The sequence below is a fragment of the Strongylocentrotus purpuratus genome, unplaced genomic scaffold, assembly GCF_000002235.5.
Source record: "Strongylocentrotus purpuratus isolate Spur 01 unplaced genomic scaffold, Spur_5.0 spur5_scaffold_20, whole genome shotgun sequence".
Taxonomy (NCBI): Eukaryota; Metazoa; Echinodermata; class Echinoidea; order Camarodonta; family Strongylocentrotidae; genus Strongylocentrotus; species Strongylocentrotus purpuratus.
In genome coordinates, this window is record NW_022145606.1 from 32,835,824 (window position 1) to 32,849,968 (window position 14,145).

Here is a 14,145-nt window from a genome sequence, read left to right on the forward strand (position 1 = left end):
TCCTCCGTGCCAATTACATCACGATGAGAGATAAATCATACAAGACTAACTACCCAGTGCTTCCTCCTATCGAAGAGAATGGATGGTATTCAGATAATCAAGGATGTCTTCCAGTCAAGTGTCTTGCGCTCCCTGCACCATGGGCAGTAATTGAACTCATCAAATGTGGCTGCAAATCAGGATGCAAGGGACGGTGTAGCTGCTCCAACAACGATTTGCCCTGCACTCCTCTCTGTAAATGCTATAGTGGAGACTGTGAAAACCGGACAAGGGAGGATGCTCCATATAGTGACAGCGATTGACTTTTACTGGAAGTCTGATTAACTTTCCTGTTGTCACGGTTACCACGAAGTAGGTGGTTACCCCTTTCCCGATTTTATTTCATGTTTTGTTTATAACTGGAAAATATTTCCAAATAATTCTTTGATTTAGATCAAGATTGTGCCATATTTACAAGTATTTGGAAACAAAATAGCTCAACTTGTTTCTGTCGTTTTTTTTCTCCGGGGCGGGGGGACCATATCAACATTTTCGTATTATTTTGCATTTGAAAAAAATATTACATATATAATTTGTCAACTTTCTGATTGACTGATGCAATTACAGTGCCTAGAAGTTGATATTTGAGAATTTTGTTATATTATCATCTGAAGGTATTTGGCGCCATCTGGTGTTTCAGTAAGTTATTCATTTGATAGAATACTGTGATTTTTATATTAACAGCCTACAATAACAGTGTTAATGACATGTGATAGGATTCACAATTATTACACTGTATAATAACACACAACACACAATAATGCCATTTCCACTTATTATTTCAAAATTCTAGCCCAAAAGAAAGAAGAAGGGCACATTTTTTAGGAAATATTTCCCAGTTTTTCACAATTTTTCGCAAATTGCGCCCCCATAAGGTCAAAGTGAAAAAGTTTTATGACGCGATATCATTAAAAATGAATCCGTATATACCTCAGACAACTTCACAGTGAAATTGGCGAAAAAATATATGAATTAGGGTGGAAGACACCAAATTTCCCTATTGCGCTTTATATATGCAATTTTGGCGCCCAAAATGGACCCCCCAGGAAGTGAAGGAGGGGTCTCAAAATTTGAACCCCATCATTTTTGGCCAATTCGGACCCTTTTGAAGCCAAAACAGCCAAAAAATCAATTTTGGCAAAAAAATCCTACGGGATTACATACCATACCGCACTAACACGCCAAAACACGCCAAAACACGCCAAAAGATCACACTTCGTTTTGGAATGTTTGGGGCTTGGCATGTCTGCCGGTAAAGCGTAGTTGCCCTTGGTAACATCGCGGCCAGGCTCCGGTTTGGCATTTTTTGGCGTGTTTGGATGACAGTGTAACTGCCCCTACAGTGCTTTGTTACGTCACAATTAACTTGATTAAGAAAATGTCCTCATTGTTACCATCGGTGGAGTGACAGGAATATCAAGGCAGATGCTCCCCAAGAAGAAGAAGAAGAAGAAGACGAAGAAGGAGAAAGAGAAGGTGGAGAAGAGGGAGAAGAAGGAGAAGAAGGAGAAGTAGGAGAAGAAGAAGAAGAAGAAGAAGAAGAAGAAGAAGAAGAAGAAGAAGAAGAAAAAGAAGAAAAATAAGGAGAAGAAGGAGAAGAAGGGAAATAACTTAGAATACGGAGAAGAAGAACAAAGAAAGAAAAATGCGAAGAAGGCGGAGGAGGGGAAAGGCGGAGAAGAGGACGGTGAAAAAGAAGAAGAATTATTGTGCTCGAGGTCTTATTTATTGTTATTTATTTCATTGAAATATATTTATTCAGGATAACAAGAATCAGATAAACATTGTAGATACACAATCTGTTTATGTTGTAGTTTTCGCGTGAGCTTACTGATTGGGATGATTTCTCAGGATCGTTATCATTTTCAAACATCGTGAAGTTTTCCCACTGAATGTTATATTCGTTCATTTCTTCGCTGGAGCGAAAACAAAATCAAGCAGGTTTCTCGCGGTACGCCACATAAGTTTTCAGAGGAGGGAAAGGTCTCTCTGCCCCTTATTAAAGGTAAAGACGAGTTATGGTCATGCGATTGCATTGTGAAAGAAACGTTGTGGAATCGATCAGAAAAGGTTGATCATCTAGCATCTAGCATCTGCAAGGTTTTGGAATCATGAAAATGATAAGAAATTTGGCCCATTCTTCGTAAAGTTACAAGCACTATGCACAGAAAGATGTATATGGGACTACGCTATATCTCTCACAGACCATGAGAGAAACAAATTTACCAAATATATGAATTAGCAGGCGGTTTCCCGGCAAATTTTGTTATCATCATGTATTAGTCAAAACATATTCTTTCCCATGATTGGTAATGAGAGCTTCCATTTCATTGTTTGAAATTGGGGCGTTTCCAATACTGGTCTTTACCTTTAAATCTGCCGTGACCATGGGTGCCCGTATTCCATCTACACGTACATGTACATAACGTCTAAAAGGTCTTCGCGAATTGTAGTTATTTGCCCATGCATTGAGGCACAACCTTAATCCGTTATAGTCTCTACAATACTATACATCATCTACATAAAACGTTTAATAGGTCTTTACGAATAAAGAAGTTTGCCCATGCATTCAAAAGCACAACCTTAATCCATCAGTAATCTATTCATGTCACAAAGACTCGATGTAAAATGTCGTGAATCATAACAAACGAGGAAGATATGATATATAACAGGTCGGTTTACAATCATATTCAGATTTTATTCATACTATGCAAATAAAGGTTGTTCTTGACAACCTGAAAAGCTTGCCCGGGGTAATGGGGCGTTATTCCCTCTGGCTTGGCTGCATGGGTTGCAGATTTGACAACCTCACTAATCATAACATCCAAATTGAAGATAATGTTTCCTGGCCTGCTCGTATGTACAACCGCCCCTATTAATATCATTTCGATTAATTTTAGTATCCCCAGGCTTCTTTATTATAGTAATTTCTTCAACAAAATATGCTAAAACGAACATTAAAAAGTACCCCCTAGATCAGACATGATTGAAAAGTATCAACAAAAATCACCGGATGTCCAAATATAACTGATCACCAATTCTCGCGCGGGAAGGGGGCGGGGCTACATCTTTTCATTTTTTGTTTTGCAACGAAATAATGGAACATGAAATTTGGACACATTTTCTACATGTATAATAATTTGCATGTTGTGATTTAAGCCCATTGACACGCCTTTTTTAAAACTATGATATTTTGCCTCTCCGCCTTTGCCCCCCCCCCCCTCCCCCCCCCCCCCTCTCTCTCTCTCTCTCTCTCTCTCTCTCTTTCTCTCATGTATGTCTTTGTATGTCTGTCTGTCTCTTTCCATCTCTCTCTCTTTCTTTCTGTCTCTCTTTCATTTAGTAAGCCAACCAGTGCCAACAGACATGATATTGTATTTTTTTCTTGTCATGGTATTGTTAATTCTCACTCCATTTTATGACCAAAGTCCCAACGGAGTGCATGCATGGGGGTGGCTATTAAATGGCCAATGACACTCTAAACTCCCCCATTACACGGGCCCTTGGCGACCTTTCATGTTTATTCTACTGTAATTAAACCAAAAAGGTAAATCCATTGACTTGTCGTATTCGATGCATTGACCTTGAAATTGTCTTTATGTTACTTGTTCATGGGCCATACGAACTACCTAAACAAAACAAGCCAGGCATATACATGTATGCCTGTGATAATCGTTTTTGGTGAAACTTCGACACTGGCCCTAGATACCGACTTTAAAATGCGTAAACAACGAAACGCTATATGCATGACTGCAAAGTGATTTTTGTAATCATAAATGTATTGGTTCGAATATTTGTGACACTTTTGTCTTACTATCATCGAATTTGTATTGTTAATTCTCGTGCCCTAGTTACGACTGGGCCTGGGAATGATTGATCGAGAGACTTTTTTAACTAAACTTTCCTACGAATCGTAAATCAACACGGACAAACATGGTTGAAATGGCTGGAACATCCTACGATAACAAACACAAATTCTACCGAACAAAGTGCGATATCGTTCATGACGTCTATATACAATGTAGGAGACGTGCAAGAATTTGAAGACCATTTATGGGGGCGGGGTCATAAAATAATATGAACAAGGAGACAAATATTTGAATTCAAGCAATTTAAAATCAACAGTAATAGTTAGCAAAACAGACTTGTACATTTAAATATCGAAAACGATTCGGGGCGATGTGTTTAAGCAGAATGATAATGATAGTATACACACACCTTTGACTTCGAACAAATTAAAGCTTATCTGCCGTAGTTTACAGGAGGGATTAGACTACCCTGCAAGGTCACTAGACAGGTGGTTATCTCATCAACTCAGTTCTCAGTTAACATAAGAAAAAGAGGATCATGGGGGACCAATGGTCACCGATTATGCATTGTTTGTTATATAGAGGGCGCAAGTAGCTACAAGTAGTGCAGTGGGCCTTTAAGCCTACATTGTACATTTAAATATAAACATACAAATACACAGAACAAGAATTAGTCATTATGAGGTAATGCGTATGATCTATGGAGAGGGCAATGCCTTTCATATGCCAGTATACAGTAACACATTCTGAGAAGCACATGAATTAAACAAATGTATGTCTATTTATTGATTACTTAAAACAAGAAGGCCGCATTACAGCGGGCACCAGTCTATCTGCTAAAACCACAATCATTATCTTTTGTTAGTCCCACATTGGCCCTTTGGCGTTGCCCGAACATGACAACGAGTAAGTACCCGCGGTTGATATGGGGGTCAATTCTTGATGACCGCGAAGGTCGTTTATTATCTTCGGAGAGCAAATTGTTTACAGCGTTGCCATGGTTATGTGTACATCTCGGATCACGACCCCGAATCGGGTGGGACGCGAAGATACCCGAAATTTGATCGGGACATGACAAACATCCGTGTCAGCTGGAATAATTCAGGGGGACATCTCGAATTATAGCGTGTTATTCTGAGAGCTGTGGAATTCTGTCAGAGCATTTCAAAAGACTCAAAATCAGTCATTTTAAAATAAAATCAGTATATATTTTTCTTTAATTTACTGCGAATACGCTATATTGCATTCGAAAACACAGCCCGGTGTATTACTGCGCTATAGTATGCGGGCCACCACTATTACACGCTAATACACTGTAGCCCCGAAGTCGGAATAATGTTCTTTTCTCCTTTTCATGAAGTGATTGTGGTAAATTATCATTTATTCTCGAGAGATAAATATACGTACATGTAGATCTTCTCAGAACTTTATTTATACAGTTGAAGAGTCGTAAAGTTTGATCACTTACATAACTTCTGAGAAGATATAAACTTTATCACATCGTCGAAATCACTCCCAAAAAAAAATCATCCGATCAACAAACAAGAGGCGATTTTTATCCATATATATGCAAATCACGCAGGTGAAAGCTTTCAACAAATATCCCTTCTTTCTTTTTTTAATCCTCGAATATTCACCAAGGGACGAATAGTAATTTGGATATTAAAATATCTATAATACCACGACAAAAAATGATTTGTAAGATGTACTAAATAAACGTCAAAGACTATACCGTCGACAAAACGACTGTAAAGTTGATATCTCGGTTCTGGGAATATAGTTTCCACGTGAGGAAAATTGAGTTTGAGTGAGATGGTGTGGAAAGGAGACAGATGGAGCAGATAGAACATGACAGCAGGAGCATGTGTGCAGAAGTATCAAGCTTTGAATCTACCCCCCCCCCTTCCCCTTTCTTTCTCTCTTCACCGTTTTAATATTGTCTCTCTATCAGTATCACTCAAAGTTCTTTAGTTACCCAAAAATTTCCTCAAACCAAACTCATTACATTATGTCTAGAAGCGTAAAATATACGAGAGAACCGCACATAATTATTATACACAATATCCATTGCTATTTTGGTAAGTCAATATGTATTCGGTCGACCTATTTACATTGTCCACATTTTTGCAGTATTCATTTTTCTCTCAAACAAATGAAACTGAAGCTAAATCAGAGATAGCAAAATAATGAAAAACTTGGTACAGTGGGCAATTCTATTATCAAGTCACTTGCCACCTGCCACTTTATAAAGTCAAAGTCACATTCGTCTTTATTTGCTGACATATGATATTCTCGTTTGCGTTTATGGTTTATCACATTTCAGTTGATAACATAACATAGACGGCCTGGCACTTGCTACATACACATTATACATTCTGAACGTGTGTAATTGAATAATAACCGATACCAACTTGAAGTAGGTGCGAAAAGGTTTCGAGGGTTAAGATTAAGAAGTTGGATGTTTGAACAAGAACTGATAATTAAGAACAAGATAACTAAGACAATGCCCGATGGTACCTCCCAATGTAAAACAAGATTGATTCCTAATCGTAACTATTTGATTAATTTCAAGTGGGCACATAGATCGGAAAAACTCGAGAGGACCGTTTTTCTTCTGTCTTCTTCTTCTTCTTCTTCTTCTCCTTCTTCTTCTTCTTCTTCTTCTTCTTCTTCTTCTTCTTCTTCTTCTTCTGCTCCTTCTTCTTGCTGTTCTTCTTGTTGTTCTTCTTGTTGTTCTTCTTCTTGCTCTTCTTCTTCTTCTTCTTCTTCTTCTTCTTCTTCTTCTTCTTCTTCTTCTTCTTGGTCTTGTTATTCTTTTTCTTTTTCTTGTTATTTTTGTTCTTGTTCTTCTTGTTTTTCTTCTTGTTCTTCTTCTTGTTCTTCTCCTTCTTCTTCTTCTTCTTCTTCTTCTTCTTCTTTTTCTTTTTCTTTTCATTTGTATTATTATTAATATTATTATCAATTATTATCAGTATTATTAGTAGTAGTATTGGTATCGGTATCATTAATAGCCCGGACGTTTTGCACAATTAATTAAGTGTCCACTGTATACATAAATAATAGAACAGTTATAAACAATCAATTGCGCTTGGTTTTGTCAATGCCCTTGGTGGTTAGTTGAGATAATTGTGGTTGTGTTCGAGAGAAACAGTTCAATATTGATTGGTGCATTTTTCCGTGCAAAATCAATTTAATAATTATATCAATTTGGGTTTTCTGTTGTACGCAGGAAACTTAATTTGTGTATTCTTTCATCCATAGTTGACTTTAAACACATTTGTTTTGAAAATCCTTGCAGAAATGTATCTTAAATGACATCTTTTTCCAAGCTTATACCTTTTTCTATATCGGCAGACAAGATATTTTGTTGCCATAAGTGAAATTTCGCCATCAAATTGTTGGGGGTCCCAAATATTTATAGAGGAGCTTTAACTGAATTGATCACCAACAAAAGAACAATTCAAACGGAGTTTGAAGACAGATCTATATTCTTAAAACATTACAAATTCATTGAACTCATACTGCTTGATAACTTTGTATACATCTTAATTCTAAAGCAATGAGTCATGGACGATGTGATAACGGTAAATTTGAGGGAACATTCACAATCATATTACAGTGTAGCCTGTAACATTGTTGCTTTCACACTTTTGTCTATCAATTTCTATGAGAGACTTTTTCCAGAATCGTTTTGCACGTCTCTCGCAACTCTCACGAATTTAACACGCGAAGTGACCATGATTATATTTTTCTCGATTAGCAACAAACATAATTAAAAAACAAAGGTTTATAAGATGAATAATACTCATGTTTTGTAGAAACACACAGATCTGGTGTTTGTTAGGGTGCTTGGTGAAAATACATTTAGCCGAGGGCAATGACACTTTAAATTAATTTCAAGTCCAAGAAAATGAAATACGACCCTCTCAACCCCCCCCCCCCCTCTCTCTCTCTCTCTCTCTCTCTCTAAACAAAATGCCGAATCTCATTTGACGGGATGGTTCAAAGAAACCCCAAATGACATGTAGCTAGGTCTGAAGTTCAAGCGTTTTTACAACATGTCATGTCGATCATTATGTTTCAATTCAATGTTAATAAGAAAGGATCGATTTGTTTAAATATTGCTTGTCTGTGTCGTCTTTTAAAAAAAAAAGGCCGAAAAAATGAAAAACAGTCCGAGTGTAAAAAGGTTCTTTTAGGAACACGTACTATTTTGCTCATATATATGCACTTAGTTTAGTGTATAAACAAAATGAATAATAAAGTTTTTCCATTATGTCAATAGAGTCCTATATTATTATTTTTTATAAACAATAAACGTATTAGCTGTTCGTTATGAATTTCACATGATTTGACACCGATCTATCTATACCACGTGTTGTTCGTGCGCGTTTTTATTTACCCACCCCAACAAACTTCACGCACTTACAAAACTAACACCATATCACACGTTCTCAAAAACTTGATTTCACAAACCTTTCTGCCATAACTCCACGACGATCTTTCACTGTACGAATTCCGCCTGTAAAACTCCACCGCAGATTCGGAATAAAATCTGACGTGACCGTCTGGTCCACGGAGTCGGTTGCTAGGGCGCGGGTCGCCCATACTGTCGCGGGGCGAAACCTCTAGCGGGACGGTGCAGCCGACGACACTGCCAGTCTTGCTGGCGAGGTTCACAGAGTATTGTTGCAAGATTCCGCCGAACGCAGACATAATGCACCCATTACTCCATCAAAATTTCTAAATATCCAAAGCAAAGTCTGTTGATAAGTGGTTCAAATTGTTGCTTACATGAAAACCTGTAACAAGCTTTTTATAACTTTCAGCAACCGAACTAGTTCACCAGCACTCATACACTGGTGCCTGTGTGTATAATAAGCGTATCTCGAAAAAAAAATCACGGATTTTCATTCATGCAGCGACGAACTTTGCAAAACTCCGCAGACTCTCCAAATATATTCCACGCAATGCACAGCAACTGAAATTGTCGTACTTTAGGCCAAGAGTCAAGAAAGGTAGACGACTTTGGCTAGAAATTAGACGTGTTTAATGTAATGACCTAGAACCTTGAGCTTATATCGACTACAAACCTGCGATCCGACACTTTGAGACAACATAAATCGATATGCTTATATCCCGCTTACTTCGCACGTGTAGTAGGGTGTTTGACACGGTCGAGTGTGTGCGCATTGTAAACAGAATGGTATACACAGCACTCGAAGGTTTGTTGTGCTGATCAAAAGAAAATCGGGTATTAGCAGCGAAACATATAAACCGTTCGGAGTTATAAGTACATTAGGGGTAACAGAGGCGGGGTATAATTTACTTCGAGAGGGGCTTCTTTGGTCGCGAAGAGGGATTTAAAAGTGAGCTCCGTGGCAGATTATTAACCTCGAATGTGTATTGTTGACATTTAAGCCTGCATCGTTTGTCCTTATTATGGGCATATCGTATTCCTTTAACATTCTTATATCTCCCTAGTCCACTGTTGCCAACAAAGCTGGAATAGTCTTTTGTTAGGTCTTTTCATGACCACTATAATACTGACGGAATAAAAATATTACATGTTCTCATAAGTTTTTTGATCAATCGAAAGAGTAATAGAGATTGGTGAATAAACTCCCGAGTAAAATTTCAACTTTATCCGTGAAGAATAAGGGCAGTGCACAGCCATTTCGTGAATAGAGGTCAGAATTTGTTTATATTCGGAATGGGAAACGTACAGTGTAGATTGAATGTTAAGACTTTCGAGAAATCAACTCAAAGTCAATTTCAGGACATTATGTGTAATCAGGGAGGTGAGACATTAACTCACATACCCTGGTGTAATCCTATAGAAAATATGTTCGGGTTACGCAATCTCATCATCATTTCATTCCACGGAAATGGATATAGATGGGAAGACAACGTAAAAATTAAAAAAATAAAACTCTTTGACACCCCCCCCCCTTTCCACGTCATGTTTATTGATGGTTTTGTTATGTTTTCCCCTTTCTCTCTCTCTCTCTGTCTCTCTGTCTCTCTCTCTATATATATATATGTGTATATATATATATATATATACCTCCAATCTCTCTCTCTCTCTCTCTCTCTCTCCCTCCATCTCACTTTCTCACAAAGGCCTTTCTGTCTCTGTATGTGTCTCTCTCACTTTCTCCTCACCCCCCCCCCCCCCCGTCTCTCTCAGCTTTCCATGTCTCTCCGTCTCCCTGTCTCTCGCTCTCTCTCTCTCTCTCTCTCTCTCTCTCTCTCTCTTCCTCCCATCGATCTCTGATTATCTATCTCTCTCACTCACTCGCTATATCCCCCTGTCTCTCTCTCTCTCTCTCCCTCTCTCTCACTCCCCCTCTCTCTCTCTCTCTCTGTCTCTCTCTCTCTCTCTCTCTCTCTCTCACTCATCTTACAGTCTCTCTTTCTCCACTCGCTCATACACGTACACGCACCAACACAAATGCTTTTATATATTTTAAAATATATCTTTAATGATATGAAATAAATGAAGATTAATCCCTTTCTCTCCTAACCCCACCCACTCTCTCTCTCTCTCTCTCTCTCTCTCTCTCTCTCTTTCTCTTTCTCTCTCATGGATATTTTCATATTTGTTTATGTCTTCTCCCTGGCAACGGCATATCTCTACAGTTCAAATAGTCCGTTAGAAACCCACCTAACAATCGGTGACAATAGCAAAGAATATGATGCTCTCACTTGCATTCAACCTTTTTTCTTTCATATTTCTAATAAAGGCTTATCACTGATCGGGTCAAATAGATTTTAGAAGAACAACTATAAAAGGGCTCCGTATAATATATTTCCAGGGGGTACAATATTTGGTATTGTCTTCGTTCCCCGGGGCAATGCCTTTTGTTATCTCGCTCTATTTAATAACCAAGCAATTTTTTGCCCGATTCATGTCGTAGATTTGAGAAATTTGTATACTTATTTAACTTTGCTTATTTTCCAATAGCCCACGGTTTTTTTTAAATACCCCACGAAAGGGGAAAAGCAGTAATACTGCTGAAAAGTACATGTAAACCTATCTCTCTTTAACCCCCCTCCCCCCCCCCCCCCCCACACACACACACTCACACACATATACATACATCAAATATACAGTTTTTCACACTTAAAGCCTGGTTGGCTGCACTATATAATTTGGTCAGCATGGATTATACCTCCCAGCTTGGTCACTGACAGGTGGATATCTCATCAAATCAGCTCTAAATTAACATAAGAAAAAGGGGGTCATGGGGGACCAACGGGTACCGCTTATAGGCATTGTTTGCTATATAGAGGGCGCAAGTAGCTACAAGTAGTGCAGTCCCACTCAAGTCTCTATAGCGTGGGCCATTGTGTCAGGCTTTCATCCTACAGCAAGTAAGCAAGTTAATGCCCCTACTGTCTGTACACACAAATTAACACGATTGTTAAACGACAAAAATGAGGGGGAAAATATAAACGCAGCTCTTCAGCGGAAAGAGATTGACTCTATTTTTATTCGTGATATTCAACTAATTGTAGGCCTATTTCCGACAGGAATCGGTTGGTGTTTTCAAATCAACTTTTAAAAATAATCCTGGGTGTTCTTAACTAGCTTGGGAAGATATTAGCGTGATAACATGTTAACATTCTTAGTTAAGATTTCATATGGTATGAACTATTCGTCAAACAGTAAATAACACATATTTATTTTTAAAAAAAGATTAAAATAAATATATTAGACATCCCTACTAGGCTTTGCGATATGAACATTAATAAGAGCGTCAAAATTTGTAGTATCAACACCACTCACGTATATTGTAAAATAATTACATCTAGCGAACGCTTAATTAAATAGTATTAATTTTTACGATAATGATGAAATAACAACAATAATACAAGTAAAAAACTAGATGGTAATTGATATTCATAATGGAAACCATAAAACAGCGATAATAATGATATCAAGAGTAATAACAAATGCATGATAGCAACAACAACAACTGTAATGAAAACCACTAAAAAATAATAACACAATTAAAACAAATAAATACTGATGACGATAATATATAGCGGAAATAACCATAGATTTATTTCTTTTAATTGTATAGAATCTCATTAAGGTTTTAGTGACATGAGCTATGAATTCAATCAAGGCTGAAATTGAAAGAAATTTACAATAATGGTAATAACAAATAATAATGGTAATTTCAATGATTATGATGATGATGATGATGATGATGATGAAGATGATGATGATGATACAGATAATGTTTAATAATAATAATACAAATAATGATAACAATAATGTAAATAAACAATTATAGCAGTCCTAATAATGATGATAATAATAGTAATACAATAATAAAATAAGAATAAAAGTAATATGATAATAATAACAAAAAATAATAGTAATAAAAATAATAATAATAAAAATTATACTTCTGATTACAATAATAGCAAATGATGATGATAATAATAATGATATAAATGACGACATGATAATGACGATGATAAAAATGATGATAAAAACATAAAAACCAGCAATAACAATAATAATCATGTAATTTTATCAATGAACAGTTCAGACAATTTGTAATTTACGTTCCATTTTTTTGTAGGGGGGGGGGGTGGATGGTGTATGTCGATTAAGTTAAAGAAAACGTTGAGTTCTGGTAATGATAGAAAATGTATTCTCACAGAATCAAAACATGTTTAAGATTACAAATAAATTAAATGTGCCAAACGATTTTGGTAGAAATGTATGAGGGCTGAGTAATGAGCATCTCAAGATAAGGAATTCAAGGTAAGATGACCTACGCCATTGTGCTCATTTTTAAACACAGGTCACTATTTTTGGATAATTGTGGTTTTTATTGAAGATGATTTCCAGCAAGTATTGGTGAATTTGTTTTTACTTTACTGGTTCAAACAATCAATCTGCTGCCGCGAATAAACAATCCAGAATGAATTATAGCCATGTTCTCTCGACAAACGATTCCAATACCGGGGCCCAAGATTAGCTTTACAGTATGCGGTTGTAACAAATAACTGGTGCGTTGTGATGAGAAAGTATACAGAGTGGTCGATACTTCCTCTAAAGTAATTACAAGTCTTCGAGCTAAAGGAATATTAGAAGAATAATCACAATGAGTCTGATAACATCAACGATGATGATTATAATGATGATGATAATAATAGTAATGATACTAACAATATCAGTAATACAAGAATAATACAATTGGTAACAATCATAATAATAATGATAATAATAATAACAATAATAATGACGTTTATGAAGATGATGATGAAAAAAGGTAAAAGTGACAATTTTATCACCATCAAAATTGTCAAACATCGATACCAGTACTTTTAACAATGTTTGATATTTCATAATCAACAACCAAAAAAAAAATTGATTACAGGAAACAACAAAAATCATGACAACTGTAATTATAATGTTATTCTTGACGATATCAAAAATTAATTTTTGTAGTAATAATGATGATAATAATTAAGATAATCATATTAATAATAATGGTAAGAATAATAATAATAAGTAAAATAATAGGATAAATCCATGATAGGAAAAATAATACAAGATAACAATCATGATAATGATAATAACAGCAATGGGGATGATGATGATGAAATTGATAATACACAAAATAAGAAAGATAAATAATAATGATGTTAAATAATGACAATAAAAATAACAACACTGATAATGGCAACAATGATAATGATAATAATGATATAAACATAAAAAAAATATTTGATATGATATTGCTAACATGCGGTTGTTATACGGTAAACATTCGAAAATATTATCATTATAATTTCAATTTCTAACCGATTTACAATAAAGATCTACAGGTTTTAGTTAAATACGACTATTTCAATCCATTCTTGTTCCCATACATTAAACTATTTTACAATGAGTCCTTTGATAGAATGAGATATATGTATTATGCCTGTAAGGGTGGTATTCTGAAAATCATCATATTTTTTATATTTGAGTGATAAGATAGAATTGCCATAACACAAACTGAAAATCATTACAACTACAGAATAAGGAAAAATAAAGAGAAACGTGAGAAAAGGAAAAAAGGGCAAGGGAAAAGAACGAGAACAGAATACGTATGGAATTTGGATAACATCCCGAACCCTTCATTTAATAAGGAGCTTTTTTTTATCTTCTTCACTTTTAATTGTTATTTTGTTGATGTAACGGTGACCCAAATCGTGAAGTGCGCCCTCAATAGATGAACTCACGCCAAATCACTTGGTCATGAATTCAGATTTGTTATGGTAGATT

General features: G+C 36.1%; 1 protein-coding gene across 4 annotated transcripts in view; it reads right to left on the reverse strand.

Annotated features, from left to right (window-relative positions):
* LOC763845 overlaps positions 1-9,003 on the reverse strand; it is a 53,993-nt gene extending 44,990 nt beyond the window's left edge. For 2 of the 4 annotated variants that reach the window (XM_030993259.1, XM_011679346.2), the window contains exon 1: positions 8,325-9,003. In XM_030993259.1, coding sequence (XP_030849119.1) covers positions 8,325-8,564 — 240 coding nt within the window. In that variant the 5' untranslated portion in view covers positions 8,565-9,003. The remainder of the gene's footprint in view (positions 1-8,324) is intronic. The other 2 variants (XM_011679351.2, XM_011679347.2) reach the window with 1 other exon arrangement.
* Positions 9,004-14,145: the final 5,142 nt, after the last annotated feature.